Raw genomic sequence first — 25,900 nt, forward strand, 5'->3', positions numbered from 1 at the left:
ACATTATGTCTCCTACAAATCCACACTATGTCTCCTACAAACCCAAAGTATGTCTCCTACAAACAAACATTATGTCTCAAATCCACACTATGTCTCCTACAAACCCAAATTATGTCTCCTACAAACCCACATTATGTGTCCTACAAACCCACAGTATGTCTCCTACAAACCCACATTATGTATCCTACGAACCCACAGTATGTCTCCTACAAACCCACATTATGTCTCAAATCCACACTATGTCTCCTACAAACCCACATTATGTCTCCTACAAACCCACATTATGTGTCCTACAAACCCACATTATGTCTCCTGCAAACCCACATTATGTCTCCTACAAACCCACATTATGTCTCCTACAAACCCACATTGTTTTTCTACAAACCCACATTATGTGTCCTACAAACCCACATTATGTGTCCTACAAACCCACAATGTTTTTCTACAAACCCACAGTATGTATCCTACAAACCCACACTATGTCTCCTACAAACCCAAATTATGTCTCCTACAAACCCACATTATGTCTCCTACAAACCCACACTATGTCCCCTACAAACCCACATTATGTCTCCTACAAACCCACACTATGTCTCCTACAAACCCACATTATGTCTCCTACAAACCCACACATTATGTCTCCTACAAACCCACATTATGTCTCCTACAAACCCACATTATGTCTCCTAAAAACCCACATTATGTCTTCTACAAACCCACATTATGTCTCCTACAAACCCACATTGTTTTTCTACAAACCCACATTATGTATCCTACAAATCCACATTATGTCTCCTACAAACCCACATTATGTCTCAAATCCACACTATGTCTCCTACAAGCCCAAATTATGTCTCCTACAAACCCACATTATGTGTCCTACAAACCCACAGTATGTATCCTACAAACCCACATTATGTGTCCTACAAACCCACATTATATCTCCTACAAACCCACATTATGTCTCCTACAAACCCACATTATGTTTCCTACGAACCCACATTATGTGTCCTACAAACCCACATTATGTATCCTACAAACCCACATTATGTGTCCTACAAACCCACATTATGTCTCCTACAAACCCACATTATGTGTCCTACAAACCCACAATGTTTTTCTACAAACCCACAGTATGTATCCTACAAACCCACAGTATGTATCCTACAAACCCACATTATGTGTCCTACAAACCCACATTATGTCTCCTACAAACCCACATTATGTCTCCTACAAACCCACATTATGTTTCCTACGAACCCACATTATGTGTCCTACAAACCCACATTATGTATCCTACAAACCCACATTATGTGTCCTACAAACCCACATTATGTCTCCTACAAACCCACATTATGTGTCCTACAAACCCACAATGTTTTTCTACAAACCCACAGTATGTATCCTACAAACCCACACTATGTCTCCTACAAACCCAAATTATGTCTCCTACAAACCCACATTATGTGTCCTACAAACCCACATTATGTCTCCTACAAACCCACATTAGGTGTCCTACAAACCCTTATTAGGTGTCCTACAAACCCACGTTATACAAACCCACGTTATACAAACCCACGTTATGTAGGTCCCGTGTGGCTCAGTTGGTAGAGCATGGCGCTTGCAACGCCAGGGTTGTGGGTTCATTCCCCACGGGGGTACCAGGATTAATATGTATGAACTTTCCAATTTGTAAGTCGCTCTGGATAAGAGCGTCTGCTAAATGACTTAAATGGAAATGTAAATGTAATGTCTGCAAAGACACGACACTTCTACAAACTCACATTATGTCTCCTATATAACTCACATTATGTCTCATTCAAACACACATTATAACTCCTAAAAACCCACATTTTGTCTCCTACAAACCCACACTGTTTCTCTTCACTGCATTTCTACTGTATCCTGTTTGGCCTGTCTGTGCCACATCTCATTTTCCCTCTGGCATAAATGTCCCCTCCTCAGAAGGGAGAGCCACTGACATTTTACATGGATTGTAAAACAAAGGGACAGTGCTGTCACAGCCATCCCCATACCCACCGCTGTGGCATTCAGAGACCAGGCCCCGATTAACTGACTGGGGCTGACTGGGGCAAGGGGAGCACAGGTAATCAATCACTACTGTCTGGGGAACAAAAGGCACTCCTCCACTGAGGGTTATGTCTGGAGTCAAATTATCATAATCCTGGACTGACAAATGGATGGTGGATGGATGAGACCACAGACTCTAGAGTAAATTGATATAAAGAGGAGAAGAGGGAGGGTGGAAGAGTTCCTAATATGGATGCCGTATTGAAGAACCTTCTCCAGACTGAATCCATAGATCTAGAGTGATATACACTGAATGTACAAAACACTGAACTGAACACCTTCCTAATAATGAGTTGCACCTCCTTTTGCCCTCAGAACAGCCTCAATTGGTCGCGTCATGGTCAAAAGTGTCAAAAGTGTTCCACAGGGATGCTGGCCCATATTGATGTTTCCCACAGTTGTGTCAAGTGGGCTGGATGTCTTTTGGGTGGTGGACCATTTTGATACACACGTAAAATTGTTGAGCGTGAAAAACCCCGCAGAGTTGCTGTTAGTGACACATTCAAACCAGTACACTTGGCACTTACTACCAGACCCCGTTCAAAAAGCATTTAAATATTTTGTCTTGCCCATTCACCCTCTGAATGGCAACATGTACACAATCCATGTCTCAGTTTTCTCAAGGCTTCAAAATCCTTCTTTAACCTGTCTTCTCCCCTTCATCTACACTGATTGAAGTGGATTTAACAGGTGACATCAATAAGGGATCATAGCTTTTACCTGGATTCACCTGGTCAGTCTGTCATGGAAAGAGCAGGTGTTCCGAATGTTCTGTATGGCCCTGACCCCCTAGTCCCAGTCTCTCCAGTCTGTCTGGCCCTGACCCCCTAGTCCCAGTCTCTCCAGTCTGTCTGGCCCTGACCCCCTAGTCCCAGTCTCTCCAGTCTGTCTGGCCCTAACCCCCTAGTCCCAGTCTCTCCAGTCTGTCTGGCCCTAACCCCCCAGACCCAGTCTCTCCAGTCTGTCTGGCCCTGACCCCCTAGACCCAGTCTCTCCAGTCTGTCTGGCCCTAAACCCCTAGTCCCAGTCTCTCCATCTGTCTGGCAGACCCAATCTCTCCATCTGTCTGGCCCTTACCCCCCAGACCCAGTCTCTCCATCTGTCTGGCCCTAACCCCCCAGACCCAGTGTCTCCATCTGTCTGGCAGACCCAGTGTCTCCTGTCTGTCTGGCTCTAACCCCCTAGACCCAGTCTCTCCAGTCTGTCTGGGCCCTAACCCCCCAGACCCAGTCTCTCCAGTCTGTCTGGCCCTAACCCCCCAGACCCAGTCTCTCTAGTCTGTCTGGCCCTAACCCCCCAGACCCAGTCTCTCCAGTCTGTCTGGCCCTAACCCCCCAGACCCAGTCTCTCCAGTCTGTCTGGCCCTAACCCCCCAGACCCAGTCTCTCTAGTCTGTCTGGCCCTAACCCCCCAGACCCAGTCTCTCTAGTCTGTCTGGCCCTAACCCCCCAGACCCAGTCTCTCTAGTCTGTCTGGCCCTAACCCCCCAGACCCAGTCTCTCTAGTCTGTCTGGCCCTAACCCCCCAGACCCAGTCTCTCCAGTCTGTCTGGCAGACCCAGTCTCTCCAGTCTGTCTGGCCCTAACCCCCCAGACCCAGTCTCTTCAGTCTGTCTGGCCCTAACCCCCTAGTCCCAGTCTCTCCATCTGTCTGGCAGACCCAGTCTCTCCAGTCTGTCTGGCCCTAATCCCCCAGACCCAGTCTCTCCATCTGTCTGGCAGACCCAATCTCTCCAGTCTGTCTGGCCCTAACCCCCCAGACTCAGTCTCTCTATCTGTCTGGCAGGCCCAATCTCTCCAGTCTGTCTGGCCCTAACCCCCCAGACCCAGTGTCTCCAGTCTGTCTGGCCCTAACCCCCCGACCCAGTCTCTCCACCTGTCTGGCCCTAACCCCCCAGACCCAGTCTCTCCATCTGTCTGGCCCTAACCCCCCAGACCCAGTCTCTCCAGTCTGTCTGGCCCTAACCCCCTAGTCCCAGTGTCTCCAGTCTGTCTGGCCCTAACCCCCCAGACCCAGTGTGTGTGTGTGTGTGTGTGTGTGTGTGTGTGTGTGTGTGTGTGTGTGTGTGTGTGTGTGTGTGTGTGTGTGTGTGTGTGTGTGTGTGTGTGTGTGTGTGTGTGTGTGTGTGTGTGTGTGCGTGCGTGCGTGTGTGGCCCTAACCCCCCCCAGACCCAGTCTCACCAGTAACCATGTGTTGATTAGATCAACTACATTAGGTGCTGCTCCCATGCCCACCAACGTTGGCAAAATATTTCAATAAAGCCCCCATGGCCTAATTAACTCCATTCCTGATCGAGGTGTGCCTGCTGCCTGACATACCTCAACTAACAAAGACCCCCTCCACCCCACACACACAACACACACACACACATCCCTGGACCCTGTTTCAGAGGGATAACATCAGCCCCAACGGCAGGAGTGAATGGACTTTGGTTTTGTATGCCGGATTAGACTTGAGCCTGGAAGCCATTCTAGCCAATGGACTGCTGATAAGGCCCTTCCTTTGTACAGGCATTTGAATGGGCAGCCTTTTGACATGTTTCAACCATCTCCTCTAATACCCTCACAAATGTGTCCACAGCGGAAAGAGAGGAAAAAGTCTCTCTCTGTCATGGATCGGTAATCTGGTTTCCTAGCATAGGGCCTTCCTTTGGTGTTCTGTGATGGCCTGTACTTAACAAGGACATATGAGGGCTTGTAACAGATACTGGTATTTATAGCTTGCTGGTATGGTCCATGCTTGTCCTTGTCGCTAAACAGTCAAAAATAAAGTTTGAAGTCTTCGATGTTTCAGATGATAGATGATGTTTTCCAGAAGGATTTGGGGATACAGGGGATACAGCTAAATAACGGGCTATTTTAATGGTTTTCCCCAGACAGTTCATGTTGTTCTTCTCTCTTTTATTAAAACTATCAAAATAAAGAGAGTCACACACTCCATAAGTAAACTCCCAGTCATTTATTAGGTATTTACTAAATAACACTAAATACATTACTGGGAGTTTATATATGGAGTGTGTGACTCACTTTATTTTGATAGATTATAGTTTATTCACCGTTAGTCAGCACCACACAAAATAATTTTTCTGGGTGTGCGCCAGCTCATGTTATCTTAATCTTCTCTCTTTGACCATTCAGTCATTTTATCATCTACTTTACCATCTCTTCCCCAGAGAGAGACATCTTTGGTGTTCATTTCTATAGTTTACAGACAAGTAAAGTAGTACTCCTTATGCGCCTTAGAAACATCATTCCTTGGACAATATCTTTTAAGCCGCTGTAAAAGGCACCATCAGGTAGTTTTATCGTCCATTTTACCATCTTTCCCCAGCACTGTGAGGAGAACCAACTCCAACGAAACGATGAGTACGCTGACGCGCAAAGACAGCGGCGACTCCAAGAGTAACCGCACCCGTGCCGGCTCCACCGGGAGCAACTCCAGCGGCAAGAGAGCCAGCGAAAGGTACAGCCAGCATAACACCAATGACTGGTCATTCACAGCCAGATCTGGGTAGTGTTCAGTAGCGCACACCGTAGTGAAATGTTTTGAAACACAAAACTAAAACAAGCCTTCCCTATTGGAAACCTACCCGTTTCAGTCAGTTTCAAAACATTTCACCCTACTGCACATGACCTTGGGTTCAAGTAGTGTTTGTTATCATTCAAAAACTTTATCTGCGCTTGATTGAACATACCTGGTCGCAGTGACGGAAAGTGTTGACACAGCTTTTTTTTCCATCCACCTTGCAGCAAACTGAAGGAGCCCGTATTCAATACAGGTAAGAGCCGACGGTACTCTAATCAGTGATGCCATGCACTCATTGGCTCCCTGTGAGTTACAGGGTTAATTAAATTTGTCAGCATTGTTTAAAATACGTGCAAAAACAAATGTAAAGTATGTTACTAGTTCTTTTGCAGGTTAAAGTTAGCGACTCCTCCCTATCGGGACAAACTGGTCGCAATAATGTCATAGTGACACACGTTTGGTTGTAATGACGTTGTAATGACATCATTTCAACCACTTTTGCTCACTTGGTTAATTCTCAGGTCAAAGACTACCACTCAAGGCTGTTCTGTGATGTGCTGTGATGTACAGTGGTGACGTTTCTGTTGTAACGTGTTGAAAACATTCATCCTCCAAACCATTAATCATCCAACCTTCCATAACCTCTTCCATCCTCACATAAATTCTGATGAAGCATTTCAACCTCCATTGTCATCTGATTTCCTTTTTCCTTTCCTTACCTGGAGTAATATACACCTGTCTTATACGTTTTACTGTGTGAGTTTGTATCCAGTAGTAGTAACAGTAAACACTATAATATCTCCAGGGTGGTATTGATCACTGTGTAAATTAGATTGCTGTATCCCATGAGGCTGATTTATCTGGTGTAATTCTCCCTGATTGATCATCACCCCTCTGAACCTTACTGTGGCTGAGGGTTGATCCTTGTTGAACCTTACTGTGGCTGAGGGTTGATCCTTGCTGAACCTTTCTGTGGCTGAGGGTTGACTCTTGCTGAACCTAACTGTGGCTGAGGGTTGATTCTTGCTGAACCTTACTGTGGCTGGGGGTTGATTCTTGCTGAACCTTACTGTGGCTGAGGGTTGATTCTTGCTGAACCTTACTATAGCTGAGGGTTGATTCTTGCTGAACCTTTCTGTGGCTGAGGGTTGATTCTTGCTGAACCTTACTGTGGCTGAGGGTTGATTCTTGCTGAACCTAACTGTCACGCCCTGGCCTTAGTATTCTTTGTTTTCTTTATTATTTTAGTTAGGTCAGGGTGTGACATGGGGAATATTTGTGTTTTGTTGGTTTTGGGTGATTATATGGTAAAGGGGGTGTTGGGTGTAGTGTATGGGTTTGTGTTGAGTGCATGTGTCTAGCTGTGTCTATGTTGGTTTAGTTGTTTAGGAGAGTCTATGGTTGCCTGAATGGGTTCCCAATTAGAGACAGCTGATTTCTGTTGTCTCTGATTGGGAGCCATATTTAAGGTAACCATAGGCTTTCGTTTGATGTGGGTAATTGTCTATGTCTGAACGTTTGTAGCCTGTGTATGTGCACAACGTTTATTAGCTTCACGGTCGTTTTATTGTTTTGTTAGTGTGTAAGTGTTTTTGTTTCGTTTTGCCTTCGTCATCAATAAAAGGAAGATGGCTTATTTTCCTACTGCTGCGTTTTGGTCCGTCAATCCTCCACACGATCGTGACACTAACTGTGGCGGAGGGTTGATTCTTGCTGAACATTACTGTGGCTGAGGGTTGATTCTTGCTTAACCTTACTGTGGCTGAGGGTTGATTCTTGCTGAACCTTACTGTGGCTGAGGGTTGATTCTTGCTGAACCTAACTGTGGCGGAGAGTTGATTCTTGCTGAACCTTACTGTGGCTGAGGGTTGATTCTTGCTTAACCTTACTGTGGCTGAGGGTTGATTCTTGCTGAACCTTACTGTGGCGGAGGGTTGATTCTTGCTGAACCTTACTGTGGCTGAGGGTTGATTCTTGCTGAACCTAACTGTGGCGGAGGGTTGATTCTTGCTGAACCTTACTGTGGCTGAGGGTTGATTCTTGCTTAACCTTACTGTGGCTGAGGGTTGATTCTTGCTGAACCTTACTGTGGCTGAGGGTTGATTCTTGCTGAACCTTTCTGTGGCTGAGGGTTGATTCTTGCTGAACCTTTCTGTGGCTGAGGGCTGATACTTGCTGAACCTTACTGTGGCTGAGGGTTGATTCTTGCTGAACCTTACTGTGGCTGAGGTTTGATTCTTGCTGAACCTTACTGTGGCTGAGGGTTGATTCTTGCTGAACCTTACAGTGGCTGAGGGTTGATTCTTGCTGAACCTTACTGTGGCTGAGGGTTGATTCTTGCTGAACCTTACTGTGGCTGGGGGTTGATTCTTGCTGAACCTTACTGTGGCTGGGGGTTGATTCTTGCTGAACCTTCCATTTGGCTGAGTGTGGATTCTTGCTGAACCTTACTGTGGCTGAGGGTGGATTCTTGCTGAACCTTACTGTGGCTGAGGGTGGATTCTTGCTGAACCTTACTGTGGCTGGGGGTTGATTCTTGCTGAACCTTACTGTGGCTGAGGGTTGATTCCAGCAAGACAGTGGGTGCTGATCAACAGAGAAAATGTACTGGCACCACCATTAACATGTCCATGTTGATGATTTGAATCAATTATTGTCTGATCAGACCAGCACAGTCCCAGGGTAGTGTCATAAACCTTCAACCTTGAAAAGAAGTCAACGAGTCAATGTAGATGACTGAGTACACATAACAGCTATCGAGATGATGCCTGAATAGTCCCAATGGACACTGTGCCATCGTATAATCTGAATAGTCCCAATGGACACTGTGCCTTCGTATAATCTGTGGAATTGTTTTCTATTGATTAGAATCTCTCTATAGCCCATCTGATCTTCCACAAATCCATAACGACCAAACAAGTAACAGAAACACTACATGCTTAGCCTGTGGCCTATGTGAAATTGTCAGATGCCCCTGTTCAGACTGCTAGATCAGATGGATAGATGGATGGATGGATGATTTGCCTAGATTCAAATAGAAAATACATCAAGCACAATAGCCTAAGTGTTGTCAAGGCTGAGGCAAGGAGCTTGCATAAAACGGAGTCCCAATGATGAGTAAATCCAGGTCAGGAACAGGAAGTCCAGGTCAGGAACAGGAAGTCCAGGTCAGGAACAGGAAGCAAAACCTCACCTGGTCCTTCTGTCCCCTTCTCTCTGAACTCACAAGGGATGCGACGAGTGACACACTGCAAAGGTAGGTTTTGGTCCTCAAGCCCCCTTACATTAGCAGCTCTCTGGACATTGTGTTCTCCTAAAGCCTTAGACAAATAGTTAATCTACACATAAAGGAGCCGTATGTGACACACTACGTCACCATCATGGGAATTGCACCCAAAGAAATAGTGTGGTAGCTAAGACCCCTCCATATCACAATGTGGCGTAGTCGGCAGGATATTACGTTACACATACCTGGAGCTATTAGACTTAGACTACTGCTATTGTTCTTGTCTCATGCGAGAACGTACAGTATAGGCTACTGACTGACTCCTTTTGCCTGTGAGTCATAGGCCCAATGCACAGAGAGCAGCTCCATGGCACGGGAGGGTTTGGGTTGACAGTGAGTGTGATAGTATCCCTCCCCAATATGTCAGCCAACTGTGGACTAATATACACACTCTAACACAGGGTTTCCCATACTCGGTCTTTGGGCTCTGGGTACACGTTTTGGTTTTTGCCCCAGCACTACACAGCTGAAATAAAAAAAATCTAGTGCAGAATTTGGGAAACCATGCTCTAACACACCGAGTCTGAACTGTGTCTGGTTGATTGCAGTGATGCTTTTAGACTAGCTGTTAAGCTTAGTGTGGAATTGCCACATTCTAGATATGTTTGCACACAGCCACACAGCTCTCTTTTGTCCTCGTCACCATAGGAACCCCACCAAATATTTCCTGCAGTGCACCCTGATCTCCTAAGAGCCCCCTTTTCAGAGCAGAACAAGCCAAATGTCTTGTGTTGGTATCACGTATCCTGAAAAGGGCTGTTTGCATTACAATGTCTTCACTTTATAGCTTTTGAAGTCTTTTTGTAGTTGCCTTCTCTTGCATGGCCTTCAGAATGAAGTGTTTGATGGACAGCTTATGCCCAATTTCCACAAGCCTGGCTAAAGAAAGATGAAAGAGACATGTTTGGAAGCAGACTCTCGTGAAACTCATGGTCCTTGTGACAAATTAATTGCTGTCAGTGGCAATAACAAAAAATAAAACATTTACAAATACATAAGAAAAGCATGGTAGGTCAAGTGAACATATTTAAAGATGAATGTTATTCACCCTGATGCCAGCTAAAGTAGATTTTTAAAAAGGAGACGTTTTACTGTCTCATGTTTATCATAGACATTAGTTATATGTTGAGCCACTAATGCACTCTTTTAGTAAAAGTCTCAAGCGTAACTTGAAGAGTGAGAGTCCCAGTAGTTTAGCCCACCAGCGGTTGTTAACCAGTAGATACGATAGCTTGTCTCGTACCAGTCCCGTGTTTTGTGGTCGTCCGTTGTAGCAGAACAGCAAGTTGTCGATAAAATCTAACTTGGATATATTCTACTGACCCCTCCTCCTTCCCACTGGCCCCATTTCCAACTCTTCCACCTACCTAGTAACCGTGCAGATATATCTGGCCCGCCCATCGAAAAGGACTGGAACCGTTGAGGCGCCCAAATCAAGCGTAGCAGCCATGTCTGGCCGCTCCTCCGCTCCCCACACGGCGCCTGACTCCAAGAGTGCACCTGACAAGTCTGTCAGGTCCACTGAAGTCAGGAAGACCCCGACATTCACTATCCCCCTGAGAAAGTCAGTTAGCCACTCTCCTTTAGAAACTCCGAACTACAGGAGCCCCGTCAAATCACCTAGCCAGTACTTCCAAATCTGTTACTAAGCTAGGCCTATACCAGCTCTTGGCACTAGATTGAAAAAGAGTTCCGTGTAAAAAATGGACTTGAAAAAGCATTCCTCTCCATGACGTCACGTTTTCTGTTTTTTTTTCTGTTTTATTTTCTTATTGGTTGTTTTTGCTTCTCTTGCTGTGGCACCGTGACTCTATGCATGTTGTCTTCTCTGTTCATTTTGCATCATTCGTTGTTATTATCTGAATAAAAGGAAAATGAAAGCCTATCTATCTCTGTGTTTTGCTGATCTATCATTTCCTTTACTAAATGCATTCACTCCTTTAAAACTTTTCATTTTTAAAATGTATATCAACATCTCATAACCATGACATCCCTCTAAACTATTGATCATCTCTACACCCCTCTAATCTATTGATCGTCTCTACACCCCTCTAAACTATTGATCGTCTCTACACCCCTCTAAACTATTGATCGTCTCTACACCCCTCTAAACTATTGATCGTCTCTACACCCCTCTAAACTATTGATTGTCTCTACACCCCTCTAAACTATTGATCATCTCTACACCCCTCTTTCATTCTCATCTCTACACCACAGGAAGTTGGTGGCACCTTAATTGGGGAGGACAGGCTCATGGTAGTGGACGGAGTGGAATTGTATCAAACACATCAAATACATGGGTTCCGTGGGTTCAGTGGGTTCCGTGTGTTTGATGCCATTCCATTCACTCCTTTCCAGACAATATTATGAGCCGTCCTCCCTTCAACAGCCCCCACTGCTCTACACCCCTCTTTCATTCTGAAGAGTCTCTACACCCCTCTTTCGTTCTCAAGAGTCTCTACACCCCTCTTTTGTTCCCCAGAGTCTCTACACCCCTCTTTTGTTCCCAAGAGTCTCTACACCCCCTTTATTCTCAAGAGTCTCTACACCCCTCTTTCGTTCTCAAGAGTCTCTACACCCCCTTTATTCTCAAGAGTCTCTACACCCCTCTTTTGTTCTCAAGAGTCTCTACACCCCTCTTTTGTTCTCAAGAGTCTCTACACCCCTCTTTATTCTCAAGAGTCTCTACACCCCTCTTTTGTTCTCAAGAGTCTCTACACCCCTCTTTATTCTCAAGAGTCTCTACACCCCTCTTTATTCTCAAGAGTCTCTACACCCCTCTTTATTCTCAAGAGTCTCTACACCCCTCTTTATTCTCAAGAGTCTCTACACCCCTCTTTATTCTCGCTCCTCTCACACACTGTTCTCACTATCCCAAACACTCCTCCTCATTACCAATGAGTCATGACAAATTGTCCACTAAAAATGTCTGTTGCTTCTTTTAGAGGAAGGATATGTGAAAATGTATTTGAAGGGACGACCCATCACCATGTACATGGCTAAAGACCTTGTTGAGACCTACTGCCTGGAAGCCAAATCGGACCTGCCAACCAAGAAGCTCAAACTGGACTGGGTGTATCCTTCTTCAAGGCCAATATAAAATGGATATTTCAAAAGATAAGAATGATGAAGTGGCATTACAACTCTCAACGTACACTACCGTTCAAAAGTTTGGGGTCACTTAGAAATGTCATTTTTTTTGTCCATTAAAATAACATCAAATTGATCAGGAATACAGTGTAGACATTGCTAATGTTGTAAATGACTATTGTAGCTGGAAACGGCAGATTTTTAAAATGGAATATCTACATAGGCGTACAGAGACCCATTATCAGCAACCATCACTCCTGTGTTCCAATGGCACGTTGTATTAGCTAATCCAAGTTTATAATTTTAAAAGGCTCATTAGAAAACCATTTTGGGGACTCCAGGATGCTGGCCTCCTAGGCAGAGTTCCTCTGTCCAGTGTTTGTGTTCTTTTGCCCATCTTAATCTTTTATTTTTATTGCCCAGTCTGAGAAATTGCTTTTTCTTTGTAACTTTGCCTAGAAGGCCAACATCCTGGAGTCGCCTCTTCACTGTTGATGTTGAGACTGGTGTTTCGCAGGTACTATTTAATGAAGCTGCCAGTTGAGGACTTGTGAGGCATCTGTTTCTCAAACTAGACACTCTAATGTACTTGTCCTCTTGCTCAGTTGTTTCTGGCCATTTTGAGCCTGTAATCGAACCCACAAATGCTGATGCTCCAGATACACAACTAGTCTAAAGAAGGCAAGTTTTATTGCTTCTTTAATCAGGACAACAGTTTTCAGCTGTGCTAACATAATTGCAAAAGGGGTTTTATAATGATCAATTATCCTTTTAAAATTATAAACTTGGATTGGCTAACACAAGGTGCCATTGGAACACAGGAGTGATGGTTGCTGATAATGGGCCTCTGTACGCCTATGTAGATATTCCATTTTAAAAAATCTGCCGTTTCCAGCTGCAATAGTCATTTACAACATTAACAATGTCTACACTGTATTTCTGATCAATTTGATGTTATTTTAATGGACCAAAAAAATAGCTTTTCTTTCAAAAACAAATTTCTAATTGACCCCAAACGTTGGAACGGTAGTGTATGTTCATAACAGTAGGCTTGAAAATCTACACTTTCAGGCCAGAGATGCATTGTAAGATGTATCCCCCATGTATTGCTAAGTAACATTCAGATTGCACAGCTGTGAATGTAAAGTCACATCTCCTGGATGTTCCAATAGATATTTATTTCCTATTCATCTCTACTGCATACTGAAATACAAACCCTGCTGTCTTGCATTCAGCAATTGCATAAAATCAGAAGCCAGCAGACTGAGCTGAAAATGTAGTCAGCTCCCTCCTTTCTCCTCCTCTCTGTCCCTGAAGGTATCAACCCCCATTTTAGCAGAGAGAGAGAGAGAGGAGATTAAACTGGGTATAAAAAAAAGCCTTTTTCTGGAAACACCAGAATCAAGATGAAACAATGAATGTTCTGTGTTCAGTCTAGTGTTTTGCCTGAAGGCGACTGAATTTTCCAACAAAGGAAAGGTGGCTAGAACCGACTTTCAGTATCTTACTGAATTATCCATTTGGAACTCTGGAAGGTTGGGTGCATGCTGGGTGATTAGGTTGTAAATATAGACTACGGTGGCCCTAAGGAGCCTAAGAGCTTTTATTAACGTGCCTCATTGAATTCAGACATTCTAGGTTGGTTTATATGTAGGCTACATTTGATGTTCCGTTGAAGTTGTGTGGCTCTTGACCTAAATGTCCAGTTATGGGTACAGGGGGCGTGACTGTCGCTCTAACCTGTACCTGTTACCCACGGGAGAGACGGTGTACTTCATTGCTTCTGTGGTGGTTCTCTACAACGTGGACGAGCAGCTCCAGAGACACTACACCGGCCACACTGATGACATCAAGTGGTGAGAGGAAACAGTATATGACACAACACTATATTTCTCTTGTATGCTTTGTTCTGTCACCTATCAGTGGACGACATTTCAATCTGATGTGTGATGATGTTCTTATCTGGACACCTTACACGTCAAACAGTAGGGCCTAAGATTCAGAGAGGCAAAGGGAAAGGGTGATACCTAGTCAGTTGTACAACCGAATGCCTTCAACTGAAATGTGTCTTCCTCATTTAACCCAACCCCTCTGAATCAGAGAGGTGCGGGGGGCTGCCATAATCGACATCCACGTCTTCGGCGCCCGGGGAACAGTGGGTTAACTGCCTTGCTCAGGGGCATAACGACAGATTTTTACCTTTTCAGCTCGAGGATTCCATCCAGCAACCTTTCGGTTACTGGTCCAATGCTCTACCACTAGGTTACCTGCTGCTAGGACATGCCAAAAGAGACACTGCCCTATTTAACCCCTAAATCATTGTCACCATCTGCCGTGTACAATATTCTCAGACCGACAGTATTCAACTTTTATTAAGCAATGTATTGAAATAATTTGCTATCTTTCCGCTATCCAAAGAGACAGGCAACACAACTCCAAGTTGGAAGGGCTTAATTTATGAAAAAGCTGTGCTTTGTTATACGCCTTGATGCGGATGCTTGTTACACACCTGCTTTGATCAGTATTCCTGTCTAATCCTATGGAATAACCCCTTCATAATGAGGCAGGCTAAAGTAAATGCGTGGCTGGTCTGCAGCTGCTTCTCCTCAGTTATAGTGTTGGGCAGGTAATTATCTGACAGAAAAAAAGGCTGGTAGGAAATATAATGAGGTAAAAACTCACTGGCATATTAACAGGCGAGGGGTCGGCCTGGGGTCACGCTGATAATGAACATCTAATTAATAAGAGTTGATTCATGGCAGGGCACAGGGAGACGTTAGCTTTATTCTCACTCTGTAGTACAGATGCCTCTGATATTCTCTTATTTCTCTGTAAGGCGTAGTGCCCTTCTGTAGTGCCTTTCTGTAGTGTCCTTCTGTAGTGTCCTCATGTAGTGTCCTTCTGTAGTGTCCTTCTGTAGTGCCCTTCTGTAGTGCCCTCTGTAGTGCCCTTCTGTAGTGTCCTTCTGCAGTGCCCTTCTGCAGTGCCGTTCCGTAGTGTCCTTCTGTAGTGTCCTTCTGTAGTGCCCTTCTGCAGTGCCCTTCTGTAGTGCCCTTCTGTTGTGTCCTTTTGTAGTGTCCTTTTGTAGTGTACTATCAGCCATCAGTAATAGAAGAGGGAGGAGTCTTGTCAACATCGGTAAGAATCAAATCAGACATGACTTCCTGTAACGAAACCCCATGACCTTGAGTTTGACAGAACGACATAGCAACGCACAGTTTCGTCAGACACAAAACATTTCTCTTTGATCTGCTTTGAGGTCTCTGTGGTTTTTCTTCATTGGTCAAATCGGCCATTCAGATGTTCAAAGTGTTTGCCGTCTCTCTGTTCCAATAGCCTGGCTGTCCATCCTGATAAAATCACCATAGCAACGGGACAGGTGGCAGGCACCTCTTCCGATGGCAAAGTAAGGGACCTCTCATTGTCAAATAACTTTAAATCTATGATCACTTCACTTATTTCATGATTAAAAATAATGTGTGTGTGTCTGTGTCTGTGTCTGTGTCTGTGTGTGTCTGTGTCTGTGTCTGTGTCTGTGTCTGTGTCTGTGTCTGTGTCTGTGTCTGTGTCTGCGTGTGTGTGTGCGTGTGTGTGTGTGTGCGCGTGTGTGCGTCTGTCCGTGTGTCCGTGTGTGTGTGCTGACAGCAGTTGGCTCCTCATGTGCGGGTCTGGGACTCAGTGAGTCTCAACACCCTCCACGTTCTGGGAACAGGCTTCTTTGACCGCGCCCTGGTTTGCCTCGCCTTCTCAAAATCGGTAAGCTATGGACCCTTAATGAAAATGTAGCTGATATATGAACCAGATGTTGAGTGTACTTTGACTGGTCAGAAAAGCTTTCTTAAATAACTGAGGGCAGGGCTGATCCCTCTCTCTGTTGGTCTGTGCAGAACGGAGGCAACACACTGTGTGTAGTAGACGACTCCAACGACCATGTACTCTCCGTGTGGGACTGGCAGAGAGAGGAGAGACTGGCTGACGTCAAGGTGAGTGTGTGTGTGTGTGTGTGTGTGTGTGTGTGTGTGTGTGTGTGTGTGTGTGTGTGTGTGTGTGTGTGTGTGTGTGTGTGTGTGTGTGTGTGTGTGTGTGTGTGTGTGTGTGTGTGTGTGTGTGACCTGGGGTTTGAACATTTGTTAGCCCTTTGAGCTAAATTCTAGGCATTAGCTTGGGGATCCAACGCACAAGTCTTCAGATCTCAGGAAAAGCTTACCTGGCTTTTGAGTTGCTCTATATATCCTCATAGACATTTGAAAAGCTCTGATACATTTACATTTACATTTAAGTCATTTAGCAGACGCTCTTATCCAGAGCGACTTACAAATTGGATGATTTGTAAGGGGAATGTTCAGCCATAGCCTCAGAATGTTCACATTGCCCCTAAAACAGATAGAGTCAGAGGCACTCTGAAATACCAGTAACCAGGACTCTTTCTGTCCCCGGTACAGTGTTCCAACGAGGGAGTGTTCGCTGTCCACTTCCACCCCACCGACACCAACATTATAGTCACGTGTGGGAAGTCCCATCTCTACTTCTGGACACTGGAAAGAGGTACCCTTGTCAAGAAGCAAGGCTTGTTTGAGGTACGACTTGAGATCTCTTATTTATACCGTCTTTATGTTCATCTGTTAGATAATCTTGAGTTTTAGGATAAAATGTATTTGTCAAAATCAATATGATTTACGCCATTTAGCGGACGATTTTTTTTTGCCAAAGTCGATGTAGCGAGGACTGTCTGTGTTGCTTTAGTTCTTTACCCCATGTTACAGAAGGTTCTGTAGTGTTTAGTGACGCTGCATATCTGCAATTCAGTTCTATCTCTGCCCCCCCCAAGTAAATAAAGCCATATTTATGTTTCTTACAGAAACAAGAGAAGCCCAAGTTTGTCTTGAGTGTGACTTTTTCAGAAAACGGAGACACCATAACTGGAGACTCAAGTGGAAATATACTGGTGTGGGGGAAAGGTAAAACTGTCATTCGATAGACCGAAATGTAAAGTCAACTCTTTACAACACTTTATGTCAGCTATAAGGAAAGTGAAGTAATAAGCAAAACTCACATACGTCACAATTCTGGGGGTATTAACACCTCAACAAGTTCTACGCATACATCTTGAAGAGAAAATACAATTATGGAAAGTTTTTTTTTTTTTTGCAAAGCGAAGCAAATGAAACAGACATGCTGAGTATTTATCCTACCCCAGCGGCACCGTCCTGTTGTTTTCTAAGTGTGTATCTCTTACGCATGGGCTTTGCTGCTGATGTCAGGCGTTTTGGCGCATCAAAGGCTCTTTATCATGAGAGAGTTGTCATATTGCTAGGGTCAGAACAGGGTCATGCCTAGAATAGAACAACAAGGCCTGTCTTGTGAGAAGAACATGTGTTGTGAGGTAGAACAAACCACTATCTTCTGCCTTCTCCAAGGGTGTTCTATCTTTCTCTCTGTCATGCAGGCACTAATCGAATTAGCCACGCCATTCAGGGCGCACACGATGGAAGCATCTTTGCGCTGTGTATGTTGAGGAGTGGCACACTGGTGTCAGGGGGAAAAGATCGGAAACTCATCTCTTGGGATGGGAGCTACCAGCAGATACAATCGGTTGAGGTGAGATCAGTAGCAGTGTGTGGGTAAAATCACTTGGGAAGCCAAGCCAGAAAAAAACAAGCGTGCCAATTGTGTTGTTTTCTCTATAACCTGTTAGTTCATACGCCACCGAGACAACGAAAAGTCACACAGCGGCAGAATAAATTCAACCACACATTTGTTTCATCACAAAACCAGAGTAAATATTGCATGTAACAAACAGTTATATGGTCTCCCGAGTGGCGCAGTGGTCTAAGGCACTGCATTGCAGTGCTAGCTGTGCCACTAGAGATTCTGGGTTCGTGACCGGGAGACCCATGGGAAGGTGCACAATTGACCCAGCATCGTCTGGGTTACGGGAGGGTTTGGCTGACAGGGATGTCCTTGTCGCATCACGCACTAGTGACCCATGTGGCGGGCCGGGCCCAGTGCACACTGACACGGTCGCCAGGTGTACAGTGTTTCCTCTGACACATTGGTGCGGTTGGCTTCCGGGATAAGTGGGCATTGTGTCAAGAAGCAGTGTGGCTTGGTTGACTCACGGCTCTCGACCTTCACCTCTCCCGAGTCCGTACGGGAGTTGCAGTGATAAGACAAGACTAACTACCAATTGGATAACACGAAATTGGGATAAAGACATATATAATTTACATGACCTACAGCATGGTCAAGCAAGTTAATGTTTCCAACATTTTCGGACCACTAACAACTATTGATTTAGAACCACGGAGAGTTACAGCAAGTCACAATGAAAACAGTTTCTGCCTCCAGCATTCCAGCACCATCGTTCATGTTGCCGAAATGGTCTATCACTCTGTCATACAGTAAACACGCTTTTAGTTTTTGTTGCCCAAGACTACCTGGCTAAAATGCTTTGTAGGCTATGTCGTTCAATAGCCTAACTTCCTTTCATGGGCAATGATGAGCCAGCTAGTTAACATTAGCCTTCTACATCTAGTTACATATTGAACTTCCATCCTCTCAGGCCAGGGGCAAAATGTATGAATTAATGGTTGGATCAGAATCGCCGTTATAATCATTGGCCAGAACGGAGAATTAAGCAAAACCACAAGTCCAAATCCCTATCTCCATCCATAGCTAATTTAGGAAAGGGCTGATTGTATCTAGCTACCTAGCCACCGGAGGACAACGACACAGTGAGATGCAATAATGACCTTTTTTCTGTCATCTTTTTGTTGCACCAGGACCATTAACAGTTCACCTCTTTCGGTTTAGCTCAACACTGATTTTACTATTATTTAATTTTTTTAATTATCAAGGGAGGACAAATGCCTCGCTGGCTTCCCTTGCTATTGTATTCAATGCTACGGGTGGCAATAATGTCATACACTTTTAGTCCAGACAGCATCAGATACATGGGCTACATATACTGAGACAGAGGGCCGCTGTTTCGCTCGCTCGGATGCTTTCTCCGGTGCAATACATTCAGCCTCTTGCCAATTGAAGTAAAACTATGAAACACAGAGATGAAAGATAAATTATTTCATGTTTTTCGGGGGGGTGGGGGTCAATTTTGGGGGGGAAGCCTGGCTTCGCTTGGCATTCACGAATACACATCACGTTTAGCTAGCTTTTTCAGAAATATGTGGGTTTTGGTTGATGCATGTACCGTGCATTCGGAAAGTATTCAGACCCCTTCCCTTATTTCACATTTTGTTACGTTACAGCCTTATTCTACAATTGATTAAATCCTTTTTTTCCTACTCAATCTACACAAAATACCCCATAATGACATCACAATACCCCATAATGACATCACAATACCCCATAATGACATCACAATACATTTACATTTACATTTAAGTCATTTAGCAGACGCTCTTCTCCAGAGCGACTTACAAATTGGTGCATTCACCTTATGATATCCAGTGGAACAGCCACTTTACAATAGTGCATCTAAATCTTTTAAGGGGGGGGGGGTTAGAAGGATTACTTTATCCTATCCTAGGTATTCCTTAAAGAGGTGGGGTTTCAGGTGTCTCCGGAAGGTGGTGATTGACTCCGCTGACCTGGCGTCGTGAGGGAGTTTGTTCCACCATTGGGGTGCCAGAGCAGCGAACAGTTTTGACTGGGCTGAGCGGGAACTGTACTTCCTCAGAGGTAGGGAGGCGAGCAGGCCAGAGGTGGATGAACGCAGTGCCCTTGTTTGGGTGTAGGGCCTGATCAGAGCCTGAAGGTACGGAGGTGCCGTTCCCCTCACAGCTCCGTAGGCAAGCACCATGGTCTTGTAGCGGATGCGAGCTTCAACTGGAAGCCAGTGGAGAGAGCGGAGGAGCGGGGTGACGTGAGAGAACTTGGGAAGGTTGAACACCAGACGGGCTGCGGCGTTCTGGATGAGTTGTAGGGGTTTAATGGCACAGGCAGGGAGCCCAGCCAACAGCGAGTTGCTGTAATCCAGAAGGGAGATGACAAATGCCTGGATTAGGACCTGTGCCGCTTCCTGTGTGAGGCAGGGTCGTACTCTGCGAATGTTGTAGAGCATGAACCTACAGGAACGGGCCACCGCCTTGATGTTAGTTGAGAACGACAGGGTGTTGTCCAGGATCACGCCAATGTTCTTAGCGCTCTGGGAGGAGGACACAATGGAGTTGTCAACCGTGATGGCGAGATCATGGAACGGGCAGTCCTTCCCCGGGAGGAAGAGCAGCTCCGTCTTGCCGAGGTTCAGCTTGAGGTGGTGATCCGTCATCCACACTGATATGTCTGCCAGACATGCAGAGATGCGATTCGCCACCTGGTTATCAGAAGGGGGAAAGGAGAAGATTAATTGTGTCTCGTCTGCATAGCAATGATAGGAGAGACCATGTGAGGATATGACAGAGCCAAGTGACTTGGTGTATAGCGAGAATAGGAGAGGGCCTAGAACATCCCTGGGGGACACCAGTGGTGAGAGCACGTGGTGCGGAGACAGATTCTCGCCACGCCACCTGGTAGGAGCGACCTGTCAGGTAGGACGCAATCCAAGCGTGGGCCGCGCCGGAGATGCCCAACTCGGAGAGGGTGGAGAGGAGGAGCTGATGGTTCACAGTATCAAAGGCAGCCGATAGGTCTAGAAGGATGAGAGCAGAGGAGAGAGAGTTAGCTTTAGCAGTGCGGAGCGCCTCCGTGACACAGAGAAGAGCAGTCTCAGTTGAATGACTAGTCTTGAAACCTGACTGATTTGGATCAAGAAGGTCATTCTGAGAGAGATAGCAGGAGAGCTGGCCAAGGACGGCACGTTCAAGAGTTTTGGAGAGAAAAGAAAGAAGGGATACTGGTCTGTAATTGTTGACATCGGAGGGATCGAGTGTAGGTTTTTTCTGAAGGGGTGCAACTCTCGCTCTCTTGAAGACGGAAGGGACGTAGCCAGCGGTCAAGGATGAGTTGATGAGCGAGGTGAGGTAAGGGAAAAGGTCTCCGGAAATGGTCTGGAGAAGAGAGGAGGGGATAGGGTCAAGCGGGCAGGTTGTTGGGCGGCCGGCCGTCACAAGATGCGAGATTTCATCTGGGGAGAGAGGGGAGAAAAAGGTCAAAGCACAGGGTAGGGCAGTGTGAGCAGAACCAGCGGTGTCGTTTGACTTAGCAAACGAGGATCGGATGTCGTCGACCTTCTTTTAAAAATGGTTGACGAAGTCATCCGCAGAGAGGGAGGAGGGGGGGGAGGGGGGGGGGGATTCAGGAGGGAGGAGAAGGTGGCAAAGAGCTTTCTAGGGTTAGAGGCAGATGCTTGGAATTTAGAGTGGTAGAAAGTGGCTTTAGCAGCAGAGACAGAGGAGGAAAATGTAGAGAGGAGGGAGTGAAAGGATGCCTGGTCCGCAGGGAGGCGAGTTCTCCTCCATTTCCGCTCGGCTGCCCAGAGCCCAATACCCCATACCCCATAATGACATCATGATTCCCCATAATGACAAAGTGAAAACAGAAATTGATTGGACATGATGAAAATATCTGTGTTGCAAACACTCCCCATCCAACCTGACAGAGCTTGAGATGATCTGCAGAGAAGAATGGGAGAAACTCCCCAAATACAGGTGTGCCAAGCTTGTAGCGTCAAACCCAAGAAGACTTGAGGCTGTAATCGCTGCCTAAATTGTTTCAACAAAGTACTGAGTAAAGGGTCTGAATACTTATGTAAATGTTATACATTTGCAAAATTGTCTAAAAATACTTATTTTCTTTGTCATTTTGGGGTAATGTGTGTAGATTGATGAGGGAGGGGGGGAAAAAACAATTGAATCCATTTTAGAATTAGGCTGTAATGTAACAAAATGTGGAAAAAGTGAAGGGGTCTGAATACTTTCTGAAGGCACTGTATGTGTATTTTATCTGATGGAAACAATAATACCAATGATTTATACAATGCAAACCACGCTCTGTTTTCCAATGTCCACCCCCCCACCCCCCCCCAACCCCCCCCCCCCCCCACCCACACACTCACTCACTCAGCCATCTGTGATATGAAACAATGAAAAGACAGAGTAAACAACCCTCACATCCACTGTGGCAGGAAGCTTACCGTTGATATGAATAATATTATTTATTTTCCCACCTTTTCCCAGGTTCCTGAATTATTTGGTCCTATCCGGACTGTTGCCGAGGGCAAAGGGGAGAGTGTACTTATTGGGACCACCAGGAACTATGTTCTACAGGGCAGTTTATATGGCGAATTTATCCCCATCACTCAAGTGGGTACAATTATCTGACATTCTAGTTCATGCAGACATTAAACATAACATTTCAAAAGATGTAGCTGTTAAATGATGATATGCTAAGTGGCCTCCCTACCTTCTCCAGGGTCACACAGATGAGCTGTGGGGGTTGGCCGTGCACCCCTGGAAACCCCACTTCCTCACCTGTGGTCACGACAAGCACGTCAGCCTGTGGGACTCCTCCTCACATCAGCCTGTCTGGACCAAGACTATGGAGGTAGAGGGACAGACAGACAGCGCCACCTGGGGACAATCCTGAGTCTCACACATTACACTCAGATAACTGTATGAGTAGAAGGGCCACGAGTTTCGCTTGGTCACAGATCTGTTTGTGCTGTGTAGCGATGACATCACGCCAAATATGTTGGGGGTTGGCCTTATTTGACCACATGACCTGCTTCAGGAAAAACTCAGTCTGGGTCCTAGTTCTAAGATAGCGAAGGAAAGCGTAGGGTAATTATCTCAAGACTTTGTGTTTATACATCTCCAAAAAACTTCAGTCTCTTTGTGTTGTATTAGTTGTTCACTGAGGCTGGTTATTTGGGTGTGGTAAATGTTTCAGGATGCAGCGTTGACGTGAAACTTCCTTTTGTTTTCTTTCATGTGTAGGACGCGGCCCAGTCCGCTGGATTCCATCCCTCTGGAGCAGTGGTCGCTATAGGAACGCAGACCGGCAGGTGACAGCGTAGTGCTTGAGGAGAATCGTACTATGCCAATTCCATCACAAAAGCCACAAAGACCGTACTAACAATAACAACAACACGTCATTTTTATAGTGTTTTTTTTTTCTCATTACGATAGGAGTCTCAACGTGGGCTTTGTGGAATTACAGGAGATATGTGATGTGTCAGTATACTTTTGATAATGAGAAGATGGGTATCTTTCGTCACACAGGTGGCTGGTGCTGGACACCGACTCTAAAGATCTAGTCACAGTGCACACAGATGGGAATGAACAGCTGTCTGTTATCCGCTTTGCTCCAGGTAATGGCTCCCATAGGCTCGAATGATGCTTTATTAGGTGACTTGTTATGAGCATGTATGAGACTTTATTGTGACTCATTATAAGGATGAATATTCATAGTACATCTTTTTAATTAAAATGGCTGTTCTTTAGTCAGGATCGTTAAATGGCTGTTATTTAGTCAGGATCATTAAATGGCTGTTATTTAGTCAGGATCAGTAAATGGCTGTTATTTAGTCAGGATCAGTAAATGGCTGTTATTTAGTCAGGATCAGTAAATGGCTGTTATTTAGTCAGGATCAGTAAATGGCTGTTATTTAGTCAGGATCAGTAAATGGCTGTTGTTTAGTCAGGGTTAGTAAATGGCTGTTATTTAGTCAGGGTTAGTAAATGGCTGTTATTTAGTCAGGATCAGTAAATGGCTGTTATTTAGTCAAGTAAATGGCTGTTATTTAGTCAGGATCATTAAATGGCTGTTATTTAGTCAGGATCAGTAAATGGCTGTTATTTAGTCAGGATCGTTAAATGGCTGTTATTTAGTCAGGATCAGTAAATGGCTGTTGTTTAGTCAGGATCAGTAAATGGCTGTTATTTAGTCAGGATCGTTAAATGGCTGTTGTTTAGTCAGGGTTAGTAAATGGCTGTTATTTAGTCAGGGTTAGTAAATGGCTGTTATTTAGTCAGGATCAGTAAATGGCTGTTATTTAGTCAGGATCAGTAAATGGCTGTTATTTAGTCAGGATCAGTAAATGGCTGTTATTTAGTCAGGATCAGTAAATGGCTGTTGTTTAGTCAGGATCAGTAAATGGCTGTTATTTAGTCAGGATCATTATCAGATGGTTGTAAGAAAATATAAGGGTGCCATACTTATAATGCTTTATAGCTGCATCATAATGCATTATAACCCCTCTGCTGCGAAGTGATACCAAGAGGTCTACAGTAGGCCTACTATGAGAAAATCCTAACAGTTACAGGTTGACTGTGATACTAATACAGACCATACTGTAATACTGATGCAGGCCATGTTATCTGTTTAACCTAATCTCCTGTCCTTATTCCTAGATGGTAATTTCCTGGCGATCGGCTCTCACGATAACTACATCTATATCTACGTAGTGGGGGAGAGTGGAAGGAAGTACAGCAGATTGGGAAAGTGCTCGGTGAGCACCTTTTATATTTAGGATCTAGCCCCTCTTCTCCTCAGCCTCAAACCAGGAGGACATGCTAAATGATGCGCACTTATGGCATAGTGCATTACGGGGTTTATAACAAGCTGAGTCATCCATCCGACTATAGCTGATTCCCATCATCTCTCTCTCTCTCTCTCTCTCTCTCTCTCTCTCTCTCTCTCTCTCTCTCTCTCTCTCTCTCTCTCTCTCTCTCTCTCTCTCTCTCTCTCTCTCTCTCTCTCTCTCTCTCTCTCTCTCTCTCTCTCTCTCTCTCTCTCTCTCTCTCTCTCTCTCTCTCTCTCTCTCTCTCTCTCTCTCTCTCTCTCTCTCTCTCTCTCTCTCTCTCTCTCTCTCTCAAACACTGGCTCTCTCCCTCTCACTGTCTCTGTTTCTCTGTTTTTCTCTGTCTCTGTTTCTCTCTCACTGTCTCTGTTTCTCCCTCACTGTCTCTGTTTCTCTCCCTCTCTCTCTCTCTCTCTCTCTCTCTCTCTCTGTTTCTCTCTGTCTCTCTCATTCTGTCTCGTTCTGTCTCGTTCTGTCTCTCAGGGCCACTCCAGCTTCATCACCCATCTGGACTGGTCAGTGGACTCTCAGTACCTGGTGTCCAACTCAGGAGACTATGAGATACTCTATTGTAAGTATTGTTTGGTTCATTGAAATTAAAAATGAAAATCTGTGTTCTTATTGGACAAGTTCAGGTAGCACCTCCCCGTTTCAATCAGCTGTATGTCGTTCCAGGGATCCCATCTGTGTGTAAACAGGTGGTGAGTGTGGAGACCACGCGGGACATCCCCTGGGCCACCTCCACCTGCACCCTGGGCTTCCAAGTCTTTGGTGAGCAATGTTGAAGAAACTGGAGAATCTATTTGTTGAAGCAGCTGGAGAATATATTTGTTGAAGCAGCTGGAGAATCTATTTGTTGAAGCAGCTGGAGAATATATTTGTTGAAGCAGCTGGAGAATATATTTGTTGAAGCAGCTGGAGAATGTATTTGTTGAAGCAGCTGGAGAATTTATTTGTTGAAGCAGCTAGAGAATGTATTTGTTGAAGCAGCTGGAGAATGTATTTGTTGAAGCAGCTGGAGAATCTATTTGTTGAAGCAGCTGGAGAATCTATTTGCTGGACACATAGGCTGCGTTTATACCGGCAGCCCAATTCTGATCTTTTCGCCACTAACTGGTCTTTTGACCAGTCAGATCAGCTCTTTTGCCAATAATTGGGCTGGATGTGTGACCGTATGGCCATTCACATTGTGTGCAGAGTGCAAGGATAGGAGAATATAACATAATGGGACCAATACTATACCTCTGGTCCACAGGGTTATGGCCTGATGGCTCTGACGGGACTGACATCAACGCAGTCTCCAGATCTAATGAGAAGCAGCTGCTTGTCACAGGAGACGACTTTGGAAAAGTCTGCCTTTTCTCATACCCCTGCTGTCATTTCCGGGTAAGATTTTTTTTAAATCCGTTAAATATATACATTGAGAAGA

At 45.1% G+C, this 25,900-nt stretch overlaps 1 protein-coding gene across 3 annotated transcripts in view; it reads left to right on the forward strand.

The window, feature by feature from the left end:
- LOC129811324 (echinoderm microtubule-associated protein-like 1) overlaps window positions 1-25,900 on the forward strand; it is a 66,228-nt gene that overhangs the window by 38,113 nt on the left and 2,215 nt on the right. Inside the window, exons 4-22 of one of the 3 annotated variants that reach the window (XM_055862539.1) lie at window positions 5,423-5,554; window positions 5,842-5,870; window positions 8,847-8,873; window positions 11,849-11,978; window positions 13,700-13,849; window positions 15,330-15,399; window positions 15,639-15,749; window positions 15,881-15,976; window positions 16,436-16,570; window positions 16,852-16,951; window positions 17,440-17,591; window positions 22,127-22,252; window positions 22,362-22,493; window positions 22,886-22,953; window positions 23,171-23,259; window positions 24,302-24,399; window positions 24,955-25,042; window positions 25,147-25,242; window positions 25,727-25,857. In XM_055862539.1, coding sequence (XP_055718514.1) covers window positions 5,423-5,554; window positions 5,842-5,870; window positions 8,847-8,873; window positions 11,849-11,978; window positions 13,700-13,849; window positions 15,330-15,399; window positions 15,639-15,749; window positions 15,881-15,976; window positions 16,436-16,570; window positions 16,852-16,951; window positions 17,440-17,591; window positions 22,127-22,252; window positions 22,362-22,493; window positions 22,886-22,953; window positions 23,171-23,259; window positions 24,302-24,399; window positions 24,955-25,042; window positions 25,147-25,242; window positions 25,727-25,857 — 1,960 coding nt within the window. The remainder of the gene's footprint in view (window positions 1-5,422; window positions 5,555-5,841; window positions 5,871-8,846; window positions 8,874-11,848; window positions 11,979-13,699; window positions 13,850-15,329; window positions 15,400-15,638; window positions 15,750-15,880; window positions 15,977-16,435; window positions 16,571-16,851; window positions 16,952-17,439; window positions 17,592-22,126; window positions 22,253-22,361; window positions 22,494-22,885; window positions 22,954-23,170; window positions 23,260-24,301; window positions 24,400-24,954; window positions 25,043-25,146; window positions 25,243-25,726; window positions 25,858-25,900) is intronic. The other 2 variants (XM_055862540.1, XM_055862541.1) reach the window with 2 other exon arrangements.

This window comes from Salvelinus fontinalis, chromosome 15 (assembly GCF_029448725.1).
Source record: "Salvelinus fontinalis isolate EN_2023a chromosome 15, ASM2944872v1, whole genome shotgun sequence".
NCBI classification, from domain to species: Eukaryota; Metazoa; Chordata; class Actinopteri; order Salmoniformes; family Salmonidae; genus Salvelinus; species Salvelinus fontinalis.